At 55.8% G+C, this 16,232-nt stretch overlaps 1 protein-coding gene across 5 annotated transcripts in view; it reads right to left on the reverse strand.

Annotated features, from left to right (window-relative positions):
* PLXDC1 (plexin domain containing 1) overlaps nt 1–16,232 on the reverse strand; it is a 50,498-nt gene that overhangs the window by 33,593 nt on the left and 673 nt on the right. For 3 of the 5 annotated variants that reach the window (XM_048830477.2, XM_048830476.2, XM_048830475.2), the window contains exon 2: nt 6,185–6,354. In XM_048830477.2, coding sequence (XP_048686434.2) covers nt 6,185–6,354 — 170 coding nt within the window. Of the gene's footprint in view, nt 1–1,528; nt 1,673–6,184; nt 6,355–15,614; nt 15,680–16,232 lie in introns of those variants that run through there. The other 2 variants (XM_075123617.1, XM_075123618.1) reach the window with 2 other exon arrangements.

Genomic DNA, 16,232 nt, shown 5'->3' on the forward strand with positions numbered 1-16,232 from the left:
AATGCACTAGAGATTGGCAGGCTCGGCACTACAGCGATGGGGGGCAGATAGGTAGGTAAGAGCAAAAGTGAAAGAAAGGCCCCTCTGGGGCTCCTCCCCTCCAGCTCATTATCTTAGCACTAGAGAACAGCCTTAGGCCAGGCTCCTCCCCTTCAGCTCATTATCTTAGCGCTAGAGAACAGCCCATACCTGAACCCCAGATGCAGGTTGCCCAGCCTTTAAGGGGGTCAAAACCTGAGCCTGGATTTTCCAATCCAGCCCCCTCTTGGCTCAGCGGGTGCAGCTGTTTCGATAGTCCCTGTCTGACCTTTTGGGTTTTTTTGCCTTTGGAAGCCATTTATGGGGCACAGCTGCACCCCATGTGTCCCTCCCCCCTTGCTGGCCCCATCAGCCATGAGGAGCCCAGCCCCTTGGCAGCACTTGCCTTGTAAAGTCCCTGGGGCTGTTGAAAAAACAAACAAGCCAGTGGAAAATATGAAGACAAATAAAGGCCTAATGCAAATTCCCTGCCCTGCGTGCGCCCCAATAACCAGGCTTGTGACAGCTCATATATATATGGGCCTCTGCCTGGCACGTGCCAGATCCGCCTTAGGGCACAGTGTGCGTGGGCATGGGGAAGGCTGCAGGAGGTGAGGGAGCAGGGGTGGAGCATGTGGGGGGAGGTGATAAGTGCATTCTGATGGGGCTAGAGAGGAAAGTCAAGGTTCAGTGACGGTATGCTAGTGCAAATGCAAGCCCATGTTATGTGCATCTCATATCACCTGCATCACATGTGTAGCATGTATCTTCCATGGAGTGTGATGCACAGCACCGGGGAGCCATACGTCCCTCACGTGGTGCTCTCGTGCCATGCAGTACATGAGTCTGTGTCCTGTACAGTATGCATGGGTCTCTCAAAGAGCCAAGGTACTACAGGGCCTCTATAGGGCAGCCCCATTGAGCCTGACCCTATGAGAACCCAGTGCTCCCACTGATTTTACATCTCAGGATCAGGCCCCTAGAGAGGGACTGATAGAGCTCCCAGGGGCTGAGCACAGAAGGCAAAACAAAGCCTTTCTGCACCAGGACGGGGATCGGGGCCGTTAATGCACAGACCCAGTACTGCTGGGGAGAGGGACATTCCACAATGGAGATCAGGCCCTTGAAATACACAGGAGCTTGTGGATTTTTATTGCTCTTTAAACACAAAGCAAGACAGCCCCACACTATCCTGGCCTGGAAAGGCTGAGTCAGTGTGGACTCCACCAGCAGGGAAGGAGGCTGCTGTTGCTAGCTGTGGTGTTGGTTGGAAAACAAAATAGCCACCCAGGGCTATTTGCTGAGATAATCGTCTTCAGAGATGCTGATTAATCATCAGGGGAGAGGGCTAAGATGGAGGCTAATAGGGGATGGAAGTGAGGAAAAGGGTGAGAGAGACAAGGATGGATGTGGATGCATCACAGAGAAGATCCTGATCACAGCCTCCCAGCTGCTCCCAGTCTGGAAAGTTTGACAGCAGCCATTCCTCCCTCCACGACTGGGATCTGACCTGAGAGGGGGCTCAGCAGTCAAATGCAGGTCTCCTTATCTCCCCATCCTCTTCACAGAGATCCCTTCTCCTGTCGGGATGTAGAAGGGCTATGTGTCCATCCCACATCGGCATCAGGCAACAAGCGAACCATACAGCCATCCTCTGCAACAGAGAGGGCACTGCTGGAAGGAAGTTCACCACACTGGAGTCCAACCTCAATGGAGGCAACGTAGTCCAGTGCGGAGAGGGTGCTGGGCTAGGAATGAAGAGCCCTCTGGGCTAATCCCAGCCTTGTCACTGATCTAGGGGAAACCTCTGTACCTCGCCTTCCCCTCTCGTCTATTACACTGTACACACTCTGGGGCAGAAGCAATATATATATGCAGCATCTAGCACAACGATGCTCTGATCTTTGTCAAGGCCTCAAACATAATACGATTGGGTATTATATAGGTGCTGTTAAAATAAGGTTGTTTGCCCCCCTCTTTAGAAGAGGGTTTTGGGGATCCCCCAGAACGGGACCCACAAAAGATGGCACTGTCATGAAGAAGCTCAGGCTGCTGCAGTCCCTGCTAGTGCAGGACCAGGAGGAAGCCGAGCCCGGAGCTGCAGATCTCTTTTTCACTGCTTTACATATTACATGCAGTGGCAGCCGAAATCTTCCAGCATGTCAGTTAAAGCCTTAAAATGAAGTGACCTGACAGCAGAGCCCCGGCTGAAGTGTAAACATCATGTCGCCATTAACATGTGCAGCACATTTGCCCTATTGATTTTAATGAATTTAAATTCTGCCTCATTTCTTGGGATGCAGCTTCCACTCTAGTTCCAGCTCCACCAACACCGTGCCGGGCTCGGAAATCTCCCACACAATCAAGCCTCAGAGCCCCTCCCTTCGGGGATACCTACCCTCCCCCCCTGTCTCCCTAATGCCACCCACGCCTGGAGCTAAGCCACTCCAGGCTTTGATCAGGGCATCTCTCCCCAGCCCAACAGTGTCAGCCATCGGCAGGGAGACCTCAGGGGTCTTGCAGCAGCGCTGCAACTGCTGGGGGTTCAGTAGGGGGTGCTCCTCCCTCTGAGTCCATATCAAACTGATGCCCATCATTGTTTCCTGCAGGGCAGTCAGCGATTCAGGAGGGAGGCGCTCTTCTCTTGGAGTCAGTGGTGCTAGCAGGTGCTGTGACTAGAGAGAATGCAACCATCTGTGGTGATTAACAAGCCCACAGCCCTTTTTGCAAGGGCAGGGATATTAGCCCAGGAATGCTGCTGGCCTAAATTGCCCTGAGGGGATCCTTCTTTGCCTCCTGCTCTAAATTGTACTGCAGTGCTGCTACATGGCTGTTAAGCAGCTGCCATGTCCCACCACTGAGGTGGCTGCATTTCAGTGCTGGGTGAGCGACCCCTGTATACAAGTAGCTGCCATGCCACTCCCCTCCACCTCAGAGGCAATTGCTTCTTAGGGATCTCTGTATAACAAGCTGCCATGACTCACTCCAGAGGTGGCTGCACCTCAGCACTGAGTGAGCAACCCTGTATAACCAGCTGCCCCATTGCACCCCAGAGACAGCTGCATCTCTTGCACTGAATGAGCAGTCCCTCTTTAAACAGCTGCCTCCTCTCACCCCTCAGGCGGCCGCATCTTGGCGCCAGATGAAGTGACTCGAGCGTATCTAACCTCAATTTATTCAAACGTCCTGACTATATTTGGACCCAGGAGATCTTGGGTAACAGGGAATTTTCCTCATTGCTGAGGGACCTGTGACCCCATCTCAGATAACAGGGAGCTGTGGATAATTGAAGGTCAGATAATTAAGCTTGCCCTGGATGCGAGAACCTTGTGGGATTCCTCAGGATGCAACCTGCTGTAGCTACACCCTTCATTATCAGCAGCAATCCCTGCTCCAGAACACTGGCGGGGTGCATCCAGCTGTGAGCTCAGCCTGTGCTACCTTCTCTCTACTCCAGCTGTGCTCCTGCCTCTCTCCCACTTGCTCTGAAACCATCGTTTCCGGATTCAGCCCGCCTGCAAGCTCCCCATCCATCTCCCTCCTCCTGCCAGGGCCTTTTCCAATTTGGCAGCCGCCCGCAGCACTTGTCCAGATTAAGAAAACACTGCCAGCCAGCCGTGAATTTGTTAAATAAAACTGTCAACCAAGGGCTGCGGCTGCCTCGGGGCAGAACCAGATCAGTCCCACAAATGCGGACACAGGAGCAATTCCTTCCCCATCTGCCCCGGGTCCTCTCCTAAGGGGCAGCACGTCAGCCAGCCAGCCCACCCCGCCCCATCCGCCACTGCCCACCCCAGCCATACATGGGGCAAGCGCTTCAGACCCCAGCTGGGTCTAGGTGCATGGGGAGACCTTGTGTAGTCACCCCTCTTGACACCCCACTCCTTTGTCCATTTTCTACTGAGATTGCAAGCTCTTTGGGACAGGGACCTGTCCTCTGACAGAGCCCTGTCACCTCCAGCCCTGAAAAGGTCCCTGCATGGGGGAGCAGGCTTAGAGGGGGAACCAGGGGTGCTGCTACCCTGAGCCCTCCCCAGAAATGCCAGGCCTGGGGAAACCCTTTGGTGCAGGCCCACCTGCAGCACTCACGAAAACAGGGCACGAGCACCTGTGTGCTCAGGGCTGCCCCCTGCTGGCAATGGTGGCTAGTAGGGGGATTCCATCAGCACAGCAGCATCCTTCCTACCCCCAATCCATGCAGGGAAGGTAGATGCTATCTGGGGGGTGCAGGGCAGGGGTGAGAGGAGCTGAGGTTGCAGTGTGCAGGGGCAAGGGAGAAGAACGAGACCCCGATCCTACGATCACTGCCACTCCTCTGGCTGTGATTGTAAAGGGGATGGAGGAAGAGGAGTGGATTGTTCTGAGTGGCAGGGCAGATTGATGTAGAAGCAGCTCAGGGGCACTAAATGAAAAGCTGACTCTCTAATTCCCTCCACCCCTGGCAGCTGCAGAGCTGCATTGTATCCTAATTAGTTTCTTTCTATTAAAGCTGAAACCTCCATGGAAGGGGGGGGGGGAGGAGAGGGGAAGAACGGTCAGAGCAATTGCCAGAGCAGTGAGATGTCCCCTACCCACTCCTCACACTGTGCCCACAGGGGAAAGAGAGTTAACTCTTTTAGACAGGGCTGCTCTGAGCTGGGGGGTGAGGGGTGGACTGGAAAGCAGGGAGGCTGCAGCAGTTCAGGGTGCAGGGCATCGGCAGAGCTGTGTGCGGGGAGCCCGGGGCAGAGCTAGCGAAAGACCTCCCATGTCTTTCAGCCGAACCCCAGGAGGGACATTGCAGAGGAGACACTGATGACCTGGGTAAATCCGGAGGGGCCCCTTTGGGGAGCCCAGCCTTAAAGCTTAACGGAATGAATATTTCAGACTAAAGCACAGTGACCAACCTGCAGCCTGCACAGCTGCTGCCCCCTGGCTACCTTACCTCGAGGTGTAGTTACCCTCTGGGATCTGGCACCACTTGCCTACCAGCTTCCTTCCCAAGACCGAAATAACCCACTGAGGCCAAACCGCAAGGGGAAACCACAGAGTCTTGGCCAGGCTGACGTAGCCGGTCGGGAAAAAGAGCGGGACGGTCACAGAACATGCATGTACCACAGATGTGCCTATCAGCTCAGTGCACAGGCCTGTCTGGGTGTCCCCTCTGACATTTACATGGTTCCCATCAAAGCAGGAACACAGCTGACTCATGGCAGCTAGGCCTCGTTCACCCAAACCTTTGTAGCAGGGCGGCCATTCTTTGAGCACCCCCCTGGCCTTTCTAGACCCACCCCACTCCCACCCCAGCAGGCCCCTTAAGAACTGCACAAACGGTTGGGCTGGTTGAGTCACTAAACCAGTTCTGAACAAGCCCCAGGGGCCCAAAATAAAGTCCATCACCACACAGCAGTGCATACTCAGCTCTGGGGTCTCCTCTCACAGCCAGAGCTCTTCTGTGCCAGTCTGTTCTCACAGCCCCTCAGCCCAGCTCTTCCTACCTGGAGCTTAGCCCTCTGGCACCAGCCTCTAGGCTCCCAAACTTCTAGGCCCCAACTCCATCTGGGTTTCCAAAGAGGAGCCTCCAGGGTCTTTGGGCTCAGGGTCTTCCCTGCAGGAGACCTTCATACACCCCACAGCCTCTCTTCACTTGCCTACACACACTCCTCCCCTACATTGCAGGCTCCTGCTGCTTGTTATAGGGCAATCACCCCCTCCCCACATGTGGCTTATTCTGCCCTCAACCCTGGCCCTTAAGGGACAAGCGGCCCTGTTACAATCTTCATGGGCTGGATCACACATGTGGGTGTCGCGTGGAAGTTGCATGGCTCTGGTAACCTTTGCAGAGTCCAGTGGCTCTCATGGCAGCCTTTGAGCGACTGGATCACACGCGTGACCTTCGGACAGAGCCACACATGTTGCGTGCGGCATTTATGTGGCTCTCAGCATGACCTGCAAACCGACAGGTCGCGTGTGGCTCTCACGGAGATCCCACCATTCTCACTGCCCTCTTCCAACAGGTGGCTCACTTCTGCTTCACCTGCCGCTTTTGTGGCATTTCAGAACACACACAAGCTGTGTTCATGTCATACAAACCCACAACCACCCATCTGCCATCAGGGTGAGAGAGCAGCTTAGTGCAGTACAACCCCTGCACAACACCGGGCAGCAACACCCCATGCCGACTCACCACAATCTGTGTCTCATTGTCCGGCAGGGTGTCAATGGCCAAGCTACCTCCTACTAGGTCCTGGCTGATGCGGGTCTCGTCGGTCTCCAGCAAACTCTCCCGAATCTTCCGCCTCCAGCCCAGCAGCTTTGTCCCTGTTCCCCGCTCCAAGGAGTGGCCGGGGAGGTGTCCTGTGGAGCACACATGGGAAGGGGAATCAGCAGGCCTGTGGCAGAAGGAGCCAGCAAGGTAGAGAGTCTATGTCTGGGATCAAATGCCACGTTTTACTCCAGGGCTGCCAATTCGGATCCACCTTGGTGATGCAAAGGGACTGTCAGGTGTGACCAGGAGAGATGAGTTTGGTGTCTCAGGCCAGACCTTAGGGGACATCACCTAAGAACACCTGGACCTGAGCTAACCCCCAGCAGGGGGGCCAGGGGCTGAATGGGCTGTGGGAGGTAAATTTAAGGGCTCAGACGCCGGTGATGACAGCAGTAGAGATGGGGCCCTGAGAGATGGGGCCCATTCGCAGGGCTTTGGGGAAAGGGGGTGGCAAACTGGGAGGCTTGCTCTGCCCTATGAAGAAAACAGAGTTTCAGCCTCCAAGGCTGTCACGCCAACTCTTTTCACCAGCTACCCTGACTACCCCCCACCCCAGGACACAGAGTGTAGGAGAACCCCTGGGAATGCTCCAGCCCCTAAGGGGAAGGCACTGGCTATTCAAAGCAGCATTATGCTACAGCCTACAGACCACAGCCAAGATCAGGAGCCCATTATGCCAAGCACTGCCCGTTCACAGAATAAGAGACAGTCCCTGCCCCAAAGAGCTTGCAGCTAAACAGACTACAGGTGAGAAGGGAAACTGAGGCACAAAGCAGGGAAAGGACATGCCCCAGGTAACTGGCAGAGCTGGGAGGAGAACCCAGGAGTCCTGACTCTCATGCCCTAGTCACTGGGCTACAGTGATGTAACCCACAATGGACTAAGAGCTACTTGAAACTCTGCCAGGCACCTGACCTCACCCCAGGGACCTCCCCTCAGCCAGCCCTGCCCTCAAAAGCTTCTGTGCCATCCACTGCAGCCTGGACACCCAGCCTGGCACCTCCTGCCATGCCATCACTCCTGCTGCCAGCTGGCATTCAGTCACGTGGTAGAGAAGGAGGAGACGTGATGGGGTCAGCTGAGGAAGATGAACCCCATTGATCCCAGCATGTGGGGTTCAGACCCCCCCTTTGAAACCATGACAAGGTTCCAGGTCTGTGAGATTACAGAGGGACAAGGGGTGGTGGCTGGGGGTGGGGAGGGAAGGGGTCCCTAAAGGATTAGTAAACCTGCCTTAGAGTGATAGACTCCAGGAGCTCAATCTGTTCAGTTTAACAAAGAGGTTATGGGGAGAGATCACAGCCTAGAAGTACCTCAGGATGGGGGGGACGACACAAATATTTGACAGGGGGCTCTTCAGTCTAGCAGAGGAAGGTCTAACCCGAGAGGATGGCTGGTAGTTGAAGCTGGAACGAAGGTGTAGCGTTTTAACCCTGAGAGTAATTAGCCACTGGAACAACTTGCCAAGCCACATCCGATGAAGTGAGCCGTAGCTCACGAAAGCTCATGCTCAAATAAATTGGTTAGTCTCTAAGGTGCCACAAGAACTCCTTTTCTTTTTGCGAATACAGACTAACACGGCTGTTCCTCTGAAACTTGCCAAGGTTTCTCCATCATGGGGAATTTTTAAATCAAGGCTGGATGTTTTTCCAACCGATCTGCTCTGGGAATTATCGGGGGATGTTCTAGGGCCTGTGCTATACAAAAGGTCAGAGGAGATGATCATAAACGTTCCTTTCCGGCCCTGGAATGGCTCTTTATGGATGACAGGGAGCAGCGAAATGCCATGCCCTGGGCCAGCACAGACGGGGAACCCTGGGGGCAGCTGCAGTCAGAGGGGTTATGGAGGAACAGTCTTAATAGCATAGTCCTCTGGTTACCTCTGGCTCCCACAACTCTCCGCTGTCATGATGGAGGCAGGTCAGGTCCAGCCCCACTCCCAGAGCAAGCAAACCCGGGGTCATTGCCAACACCAACGTCAGCTCTACGCGGCCTTTCCAGGGAGCTGCCGATATGCAAATGAGCCAACCGTGTCAGTTGCATAAAACATCCCACATGCAGCGGAACAAAAAGTGTCTCCTTTAATGGGGGTGTGTGGGAGGGGGGCAGCTCTGCCCTTGGAGGGGCTTCTCACCCCTAGCTGCTGATCCAGCTGCAGTTGAAACCAGCTGCATAGGGGATGTGATGGGGATGGCAGCAGAGCCCCTGGCTGAGTCTGGAAAGATGCCAGTTTGGCCACCTCTGCACAGGGTGATCGGGGGCTCATGGGCCCACAGGCCACGCCCTGGGTCGGCTTGCTGAGCACAGGTGCCTAGGGTTGCCATCAATGTTCCCTCTAATTTTTGACAGGCTGTGTGCGCAAAAGGTTTCTTCTGTGCAAATTTTTGACAGGTGTGTGCGAAAAATTTCTTCTGTGCAAATTTGTGTGTGTGCGGTGTTTTGCCGTGTGCGCAGGGTTTAGGATCTGTGTGCATGTACACACGCACACAGCTTAGAGGGAACAGTGGTTGCCATCTGTACGACACAGGGGAGGTTCTGCCCAGAGGTTCTGCCCAGAGGTCCCCTAGAAAGGTGCAGGAAGGAGGGAACCTCCCCCGCGGTGCGTGGTTCTCTGCACTGCTCCTCCCCACACTGTGCAGTTGTTTATACTGGAAAGGCTGCCTGGGCCTCTGGCTGAGTAAGCCCTTCCCCTGTCAGCCAGGGCGTATGGACAGCGTGTACTGAGCCCTGGGACAGCGTGCCAGCTGGGCTTGGGGGTGGTGCAGGAGTGCAAAAGGCGCTTCGGGACACCGAGTCTCTGCAAAGGGCTCCAGGGGTTAGCACTCAGAGCCGGGGCATGCTGCAGCCAGACCCCCAACCCCTGCACGTTCACACCCGACGTGTGCCACAGTCAGACCCACAACAGCCACCTGCATGCTCATGCACTTCTACACCCCGTGCAGAAACTCACAATCACGTTAATGATACAGCCAACCCAGTCCTTCGGCAAGTCCACTGCCAAAAACAATGCAAAGACAGCTGACATGCACGTGCAAACCTACATGGGACTCTGGTGCACAGGCACACAAAGCACACACAAAGACTGACGCAGGCAAAACAACCCGATACATGTATATCTTTAACTCTGTTAAAAAAAACTGACATGCAAAATACATACACCCAACAGCAACACACAAGACAAGACATACACATGCACACCCCCTACCAAAAGCCCACAAAAACCACCTCCCCAAAACACTGAATTCCACACAAACCACAGACATTCACACCCACTCCTGCCCATGCAGATTTTACAGCACAGTGTATGTCGGCGTGACGTGTCTTGCACAAAAGCACCCAGGGGAAGGCTGCGCGAGCAGGGTGTGTTGGCAATTTCCCATTGGTTTCACTGGGCGCAGGGTCCTTCGTGAGTGACACCCTTCTGGACAGTCCATACCAGCCAGCCATGGTCTCTCTCGGAGCCTCCGGGCCTGGGAAGGCGTTCCAGGCCTAGCAGCCCTGCTCCTGTCCCTCTGCCTCCATGGGGCAGGGATGCTGTAGGGCGGTGAGAGAGTGAGGTCAGCCAGCCAACGGACTCACTAAGAGCTCCCTGAGTCCAGGCCCTGTGGCCAGGCTGGGACACTGCCCTGGCCTTTTGGACGATGGCCCAAGCCGCAGCCTGTTATTCCGGGATGTGCTGCTCCCATGGGCTGGCGCAGCCTGGCTTCACTGCAAAGCCTGCACGTAGCCAGCCACGCGGGCTCTGGGGAGAGATGGATTGAGGGCCCGGGAGCCCAGAGCTGGGTCCCATATGCTGGGGGCCCCAAGAAGTCAATAAGGCCCCATGGGGGGCTGTCCCAGTGGTGCACAACACCCCCTTCAGTCTAAGCCATGGTGGGTTGGCTCTGCCCTGCTCCACTGCTAAAAGGGGACCTCCCCCGCCACCCGGCAAACTGGATGGAAGGGCTCACATCACAATCCCAACTCCTCCCTTCCCTCTCCAATGCAGGGAGTTCCTACAGCCACCAGGAGGTGCTCCATCCACAGTCCTAGTGACACGAGACCCCTTCCCCCCTTATCCCCACCTGCCTGGGCAGCTAGCTCTCCTCTTTGTGCTACTGTCCCCACACCCTCTGCTTCTCCAACTCCAGGCCTGTCCTGATGCCACTGGAGAATTTAGGATTCACTCAGACAGGCTCTGTCAGTGCAGACGGCAGCAACTGCTGGACTCCCAAGTTCCTCTTCCCATGCCCCTCGATGGGCTCCCCATGCAACCCGCTCTGTTAGTGCCCCTCACTCCTGACCTGCAGCCCCCCTTCACTATCCCAGCCTGGGCTCTCTTCCCCCCACCCCACTGCTCTGCTGATGCCTCTCAGGGTAATTTGCTGAGTGGCACCGAAAAGCGGCGGGCGCTGAGGGTTGTGATCAGACACCGCGGGATTAGGACCCGGCTGTGGAAGTGTCTTGCACAAGGGCTTCTACCCCAGCCCTCGCACCCTGGAAGCCTCAAGCCCACACACCGGCCTTGGGTTCTGCAGAGGGTGTCGCTCCAACTCGCAAATAGCTGCAAGCATTTTGTAGCTCCCAGCTGCTCAACTCCCCCTGCACAGGGCTGTTCACAAAAAGCAGCTTCCTCCTCGCACGGGGGCCTTGGCTCCTCAGGTAGCTGGGGGCTACTCCACCCAGCTTACTTGCGAGTGTGTGTGTGGGGAGGGGACCTCAGCAGCAGCCCCTGCTGGCGAGGGAGTTTCCCCTCAGGATGAGCCTGAGCAGTGAAATTCAGATCCAGTTGCTGATCTGGACTTCCTCCGACGTGGAGAGAGTTTGGGTCAGTTCTGGCTCAGATCCATGGTATGGAGATGGGCCAGAGCCAGGAAGTTCTGATCCAGATCCAATCTTCACCCAGACATCGAGAGAGACTGGGTCAAGGGGTTTTCGCTCAGATGTGTTGCCCGGAAGTCACACAAATAGTCCATGGCAGAGGCTTCTAATCAACTAGTCTGACCTCTGACGTGACACATGCCAGACAGCCTCACCCTTCTGCACTGAGATTTAATCACAAGCTCATCCTTCTCCTGCTAACAGCCCCAGCCACAGATTCTGACTCTGCCACCAAGCCCCCTACGAGACAGAGCTGACCAGCAGAACTCCTCAAGCCCCCCTTGTCCCTGACCACTGACAGGCCACAGTCTCGTCTGCAAACATATAACAATAATACATAGCTCTTGTGTAGCGCTTTTCAACCACAGGTGTCAAAGCACTGCACATATTACAGATGGGGAAACTGAGTCACAGAGCAGGGACGTGACTGGCCTATGGCCACACTGCTGGTGTTATGCTAGAAGCAGCTGTGCTTTCAACTGGCACGTGGAGGGCAGGGCTCAAATCCTTCCCCTGAAGTCGAGGTGGCCTCTATGGAGACCCAGCTTTGAATTCTGCTTCCCCTCTATGGGCTGCCTTCTCAAGCCCAAGGTTCAAATCCCCAACTCCCTTCCCACAGACAGAGGCCCGACATGTTTGCATAAAGCAGAGCCTTCCCCACACTTTGCTTTCAATTGGACCAGCTCTAACAAGCCTTGATTAACCATCACATATGAGCAAGCAGCCCACAGAGGCTCCAATTTCCTCCACAAACCTTTTCCGACTGCGGTAAGCTCTGTTCCTTCCGTGCCTAGATCTGTAAATGTCAGCAGCAGCCTGAGATGCAACTAGTATAACGTGACTCCATATTGAGAGAGACACTCAGCCTCTCCCAGCTCTAGGATGGGTCATAGAGATGGGAGCCAAGAGTAGCCTGAAAATACCCCAGCATCTTATGCAACAGGCCCAAGGTAGCCACCAGAACCCATTGCTCCCAGCTCAGCCAGGGATCTCCCACCCCACGCCCCTTCTTGCAGCCAGGCTATGTGCTGGGAAGTAATTTGCCTCCACACGGCACCTCTTATTCCAAGCCTCAGCTTCACTTGCCACTGAAATGTGGCCAGCTCTGGGGTGGGACGTGCCAGCTGCTAAACAGGGCATGGTGGAAAGTGAAGGGAGGACCCCACCATAGGGGGATGGGAATGTCTAGGCTCACACAATGGGAATCTGGCCAGGATACCAGGCTTTCACTGCTCCCAGGAAATGCCTCTGACCATTGAGCTTCGGCCCCCGAACCCTTAACCAAGATGCTGCACACAATCCAATGCCACGTAGCAGTGGGCACCCCCTGCCTCCATCAGGGCCCCTCTGGGACCGGGCTGTGGTGCACAGTCTGTCCCACATGGCAAAGGGCGGTACCTGACTCCCCCACCAAACCTTGCCCCTGGATCATGTTCCCCATGCTGCACCATGTTTACTCTTCAGCATCCAGCTCTGGATTCCTTCAAACAGCTTCCCCATCCGTCAAACTGACACCTCCACCACAGACCCGCAGGGGCTTGCCCAGCCCCCCCCTCCCCCCAGCTCCTGATGCATGGGGAAGCAGGGGGGCCTCAGGATATTAGACTGACAACTGTGTGCGCAGCTCCCCCTCCAGACACAGCCCTGCTGTTGCCCCTTAGCGCTGACCGGCTTCTTCTGCTCTGGCCGGAGAACTCTCAGAGCGAGACAAGAGCGTGACCTGGGAGAGCCCCCAGCCTCGGATGTCATCAATCAGTGCTGCTCCATCCACTTCAAATGGGGTGGTGCCTGTTCACACCAGCAGAGGAGCTGGCCCAGCCCCCAGGAGCTGGGGTGGGCCGGGGGCAGTGGTGTCCTGTGACTCTTCCAGTTGGTCAGCAGTGTGGGGGTCTGATCCTCCCCCCACCCCTCTGCGTGTGCAATTCACCTCTGAGCCTGCCGTCTGGAGCCATGCCACCTGCCAGGCTAACACCCCAGTGGGCCGACCCACGGCCGGATTTCCCCCAAATTTACCACTTACATCCAGTGCTTAATTTGTGCTGGGGCTGAGCCCTGGCACCTCACAGCTTGGCAGTTCATAGCCCCGGCACCTCTGGGCTTCCTGCATCAGTTATGAATGTAAAAAAATGGCTTGTGCCCTGGCACCTCTTTCATTACAAATTAAGCATGGCTTACATTTCCTTCATGCCAAGATTCCACCCTGGGGAGGAGTGGGCTCTGTCTGCTTTTGCCAGCTGGAGTGTCTGTGCCCTTCCCCAAGGGAGGTGGTGGGCAAGCAGCAGCCCTTGGGAACACAGATGTGTTTATGGAGGGTCCCTAACTATCAGCCTGTCAGGACATGTCTTATTGACTGTCTCTAACTGGGCTGAAGGTCTGTGGGGATGAGGTAGGTCTATCCACCGCGACGCTGCCTGAATGCTGGGTCAGGTGTCTACGTCCCAGCCTCCTGGCTGATGCCTGAGAGATGCTGGCAGTTAACCAGGTCCCCCATGCAGCAGGGCCCTGGGTCTTAGCTGCTACCAGTGAGGGAGGAGGAGATGCTCTGGGTTGGATCCCAAGCTTCACTCACACACTGCTGGCTCCCCCAACCCTACGAGCTGGTGATCAACCCCACGTCTCCCTGGGCCGGCCACCCCCACGGAGATAAGGCCAGCCCCTGAGCTGCTGTAAACAGATGCAGCCCTGGTGACTTACATCAGTGAGGACCTGGCCCCTAGACCCCGTCCTGTAGCGAAGTTACACTGAATACATCCAGTGTCTCTGGGCACAGTCCTGTATGCTCATCACCGTGGTATTCAGCCACTTTTTCTGTTCCTTCAGTCATGGGTGGGATCTTGTCTGTCCATTCACCCCGCTTCTCCTCTCCGTGTTCCCCCACTTTGACCCACAATTTTGCCCTCTCTGAGTGCAGAGGGCCCTTCCTGCTGCGATCAGCCATGATCTCCTTGCTGCCCTCCTTCCAGCACGTTACTCCTTACCTGTGCGCTCTGGAACCCGTGCTCTAGAACCTGCACCATGTCTCACAAGATCCATGCTACACCATCTGATACCCCACTCCCATTCCCACAATTCCTGTCAGCCCTTGGAGCCTATGAGCCGTTCTCCAGCATGGAGCATGATCTAGAACCCAACAGATCACAGTGTCTGCTCGAGAACCCACGGCCACCTGTTTCCTATGCTTGGACTCAAGCCGAGATCATCTTCCCAGCCCTTTGGCTCTCTCTCACTGTGGAAACACCATGCAAAACCAGGGTGTCTACTGTCCAAGTTGCTGGTCACGCCATCCCCCCCTACATCCCTCCCTCCCCAATTCCAGTTCTCTCCCAGCCTAAGAATGGTCCCTCTGTATAAACAGGAAAAGCCGGCACTGTCGAGACCACAGCACAGATTCTGTCAGCGCTGCCTCTTTCATAACCAGTCTCTGCTAATAACTTCATGCCAGGAAGTGGTGGGAGGCTGGGCCAAGACACAGAGCTGTCTGAGCCAAACATCCAAGGCTGGCTTGATGCAGCGTATTCCTCCATGCTGCCCGGCATTCTGAGACCACACTTAAAGGGCCAGACAAGGATCAGGATTCTCCAACTTCCCTAGGTCACCTGATCCTGTGCTTCACTATCGAGTTAGAAAGTTGTCCTGATATCTAACCTGAATCTCCCTGGTTGCAAACTAAGCAGATTCCTTTCTGTCCTGCCCTTGGTGGCCATGGAGAACAAATGACCACCGTCCTCTTTGTAACAATATTTTACTTACTAGAAGACTTATCAGGTCCCTTCTCAGCCTTCTCTCCTAGACTAAATAAACATCCTATTCCAGGTAACAACCGGGCAAGCTTCCCGTCAAACCGACCCTGGAGGGACCACCTGCCTTGAAACCTCCCCAATCCCTCCAGGTCTTTCCAGTGAGGGAGCCAACTGTTCTATGGGGACCTGCCTGCTAAGAACTGGCCTGAGACCTGCCAAACTCATCTCCTGCTACCTCCAGCAGGTGCAATTCTTTTAGCTTGTTGGGCTGGCTTCAGACCTGCAGCCTAGAGGGGAAATGTTCTCCCTCTCCATTTGCAACTCCTGTCCCCCCAGCCACCCATCCAGCATCCCCCAAAATGCCCTCAGTCCCTCTAGGGGCAGCCCAAGGAAATCCAAGGCCCAGCCAACAGAGTACCCCTTCCCCCCACCAGGCTTTCTGAGACCCCCTCACTCCACAGCTGGAGGAATGAAAGGAACTGGGAAGAGTCTGGTGTTCGAAACATAAACCCAAGCCAAGGTTGCTGGGCTGAGCTGGCCAGCAGGAAGGGATCCCGAGTGCCCCAGGGGTGGGGGGGAGGAGAAGGCCTGGCCCCAAATTCCAAAGCAGGAGCATTAACACGTTACACACCTGCTGACAGCTGTTTTGCACCCTTTGGGCTGCTTGGTCCCTTTGAACCCAGCATCCCCCACCCATCCCTCTGTACTAACAATGGCAGAGCTTTATAGACTGCTGCCTTCTAACTCACAGCACTTGGCACGCCATCAACAGGTTAGACAGACAGGGCCCACGGAAATGCAGCCACCTCTGGGGTGGAATCCAAGCAGTGCACAGCAGAACAGCAGGCGAGCTCTGAGCGAAGCTTGAGACAGCAGGCAGTCTGGTCACTTCACACCTGAGACTGTGCCCACTTAGCCATCCCCTCCAGCCCTAGTACAGCTCAGTGGAGTGAGGGGGGGCGGGGGGGAGGTCGTGCCAGCACAGGAATGCAGCTGCTTTCCAGGTCAAGAGGCGGGAGTAGGATCTGCTCAGGGGGAGACTCCAGCCCCCTAGACTTACACATCCCAAGGCAAATTGCAGTCACTCCTGGGTCCCTCTCTGCAACCTTCCATGCACCCTACATCAGACAGCTGGCTTCTCTCTAGTTTACAGCAGACTGCTCCGGGGGCTGCGTGGGAACCCCCAAGGCAGCCAGCAGCCTCCTCTCTCGCCCTGAGCTGGGGGCCTCTGCGGACGCCCGGAGCTGCAAGCCCTGCCTCAAGTGGCCCAGCAGGGGCGGATGCCCGCCTCCACAGCGGCCAGTGCACTGCAGACCCCCGGCTGGCTCGGGGGAGCGCTGGGGAGCGTGTCCAAAGGGAGCCGTGGA

This window comes from Caretta caretta, chromosome 27 (assembly GCF_965140235.1).
Source record: "Caretta caretta isolate rCarCar2 chromosome 27, rCarCar1.hap1, whole genome shotgun sequence".
Classification (NCBI taxonomy): domain Eukaryota; kingdom Metazoa; phylum Chordata; order Testudines; family Cheloniidae; genus Caretta; species Caretta caretta.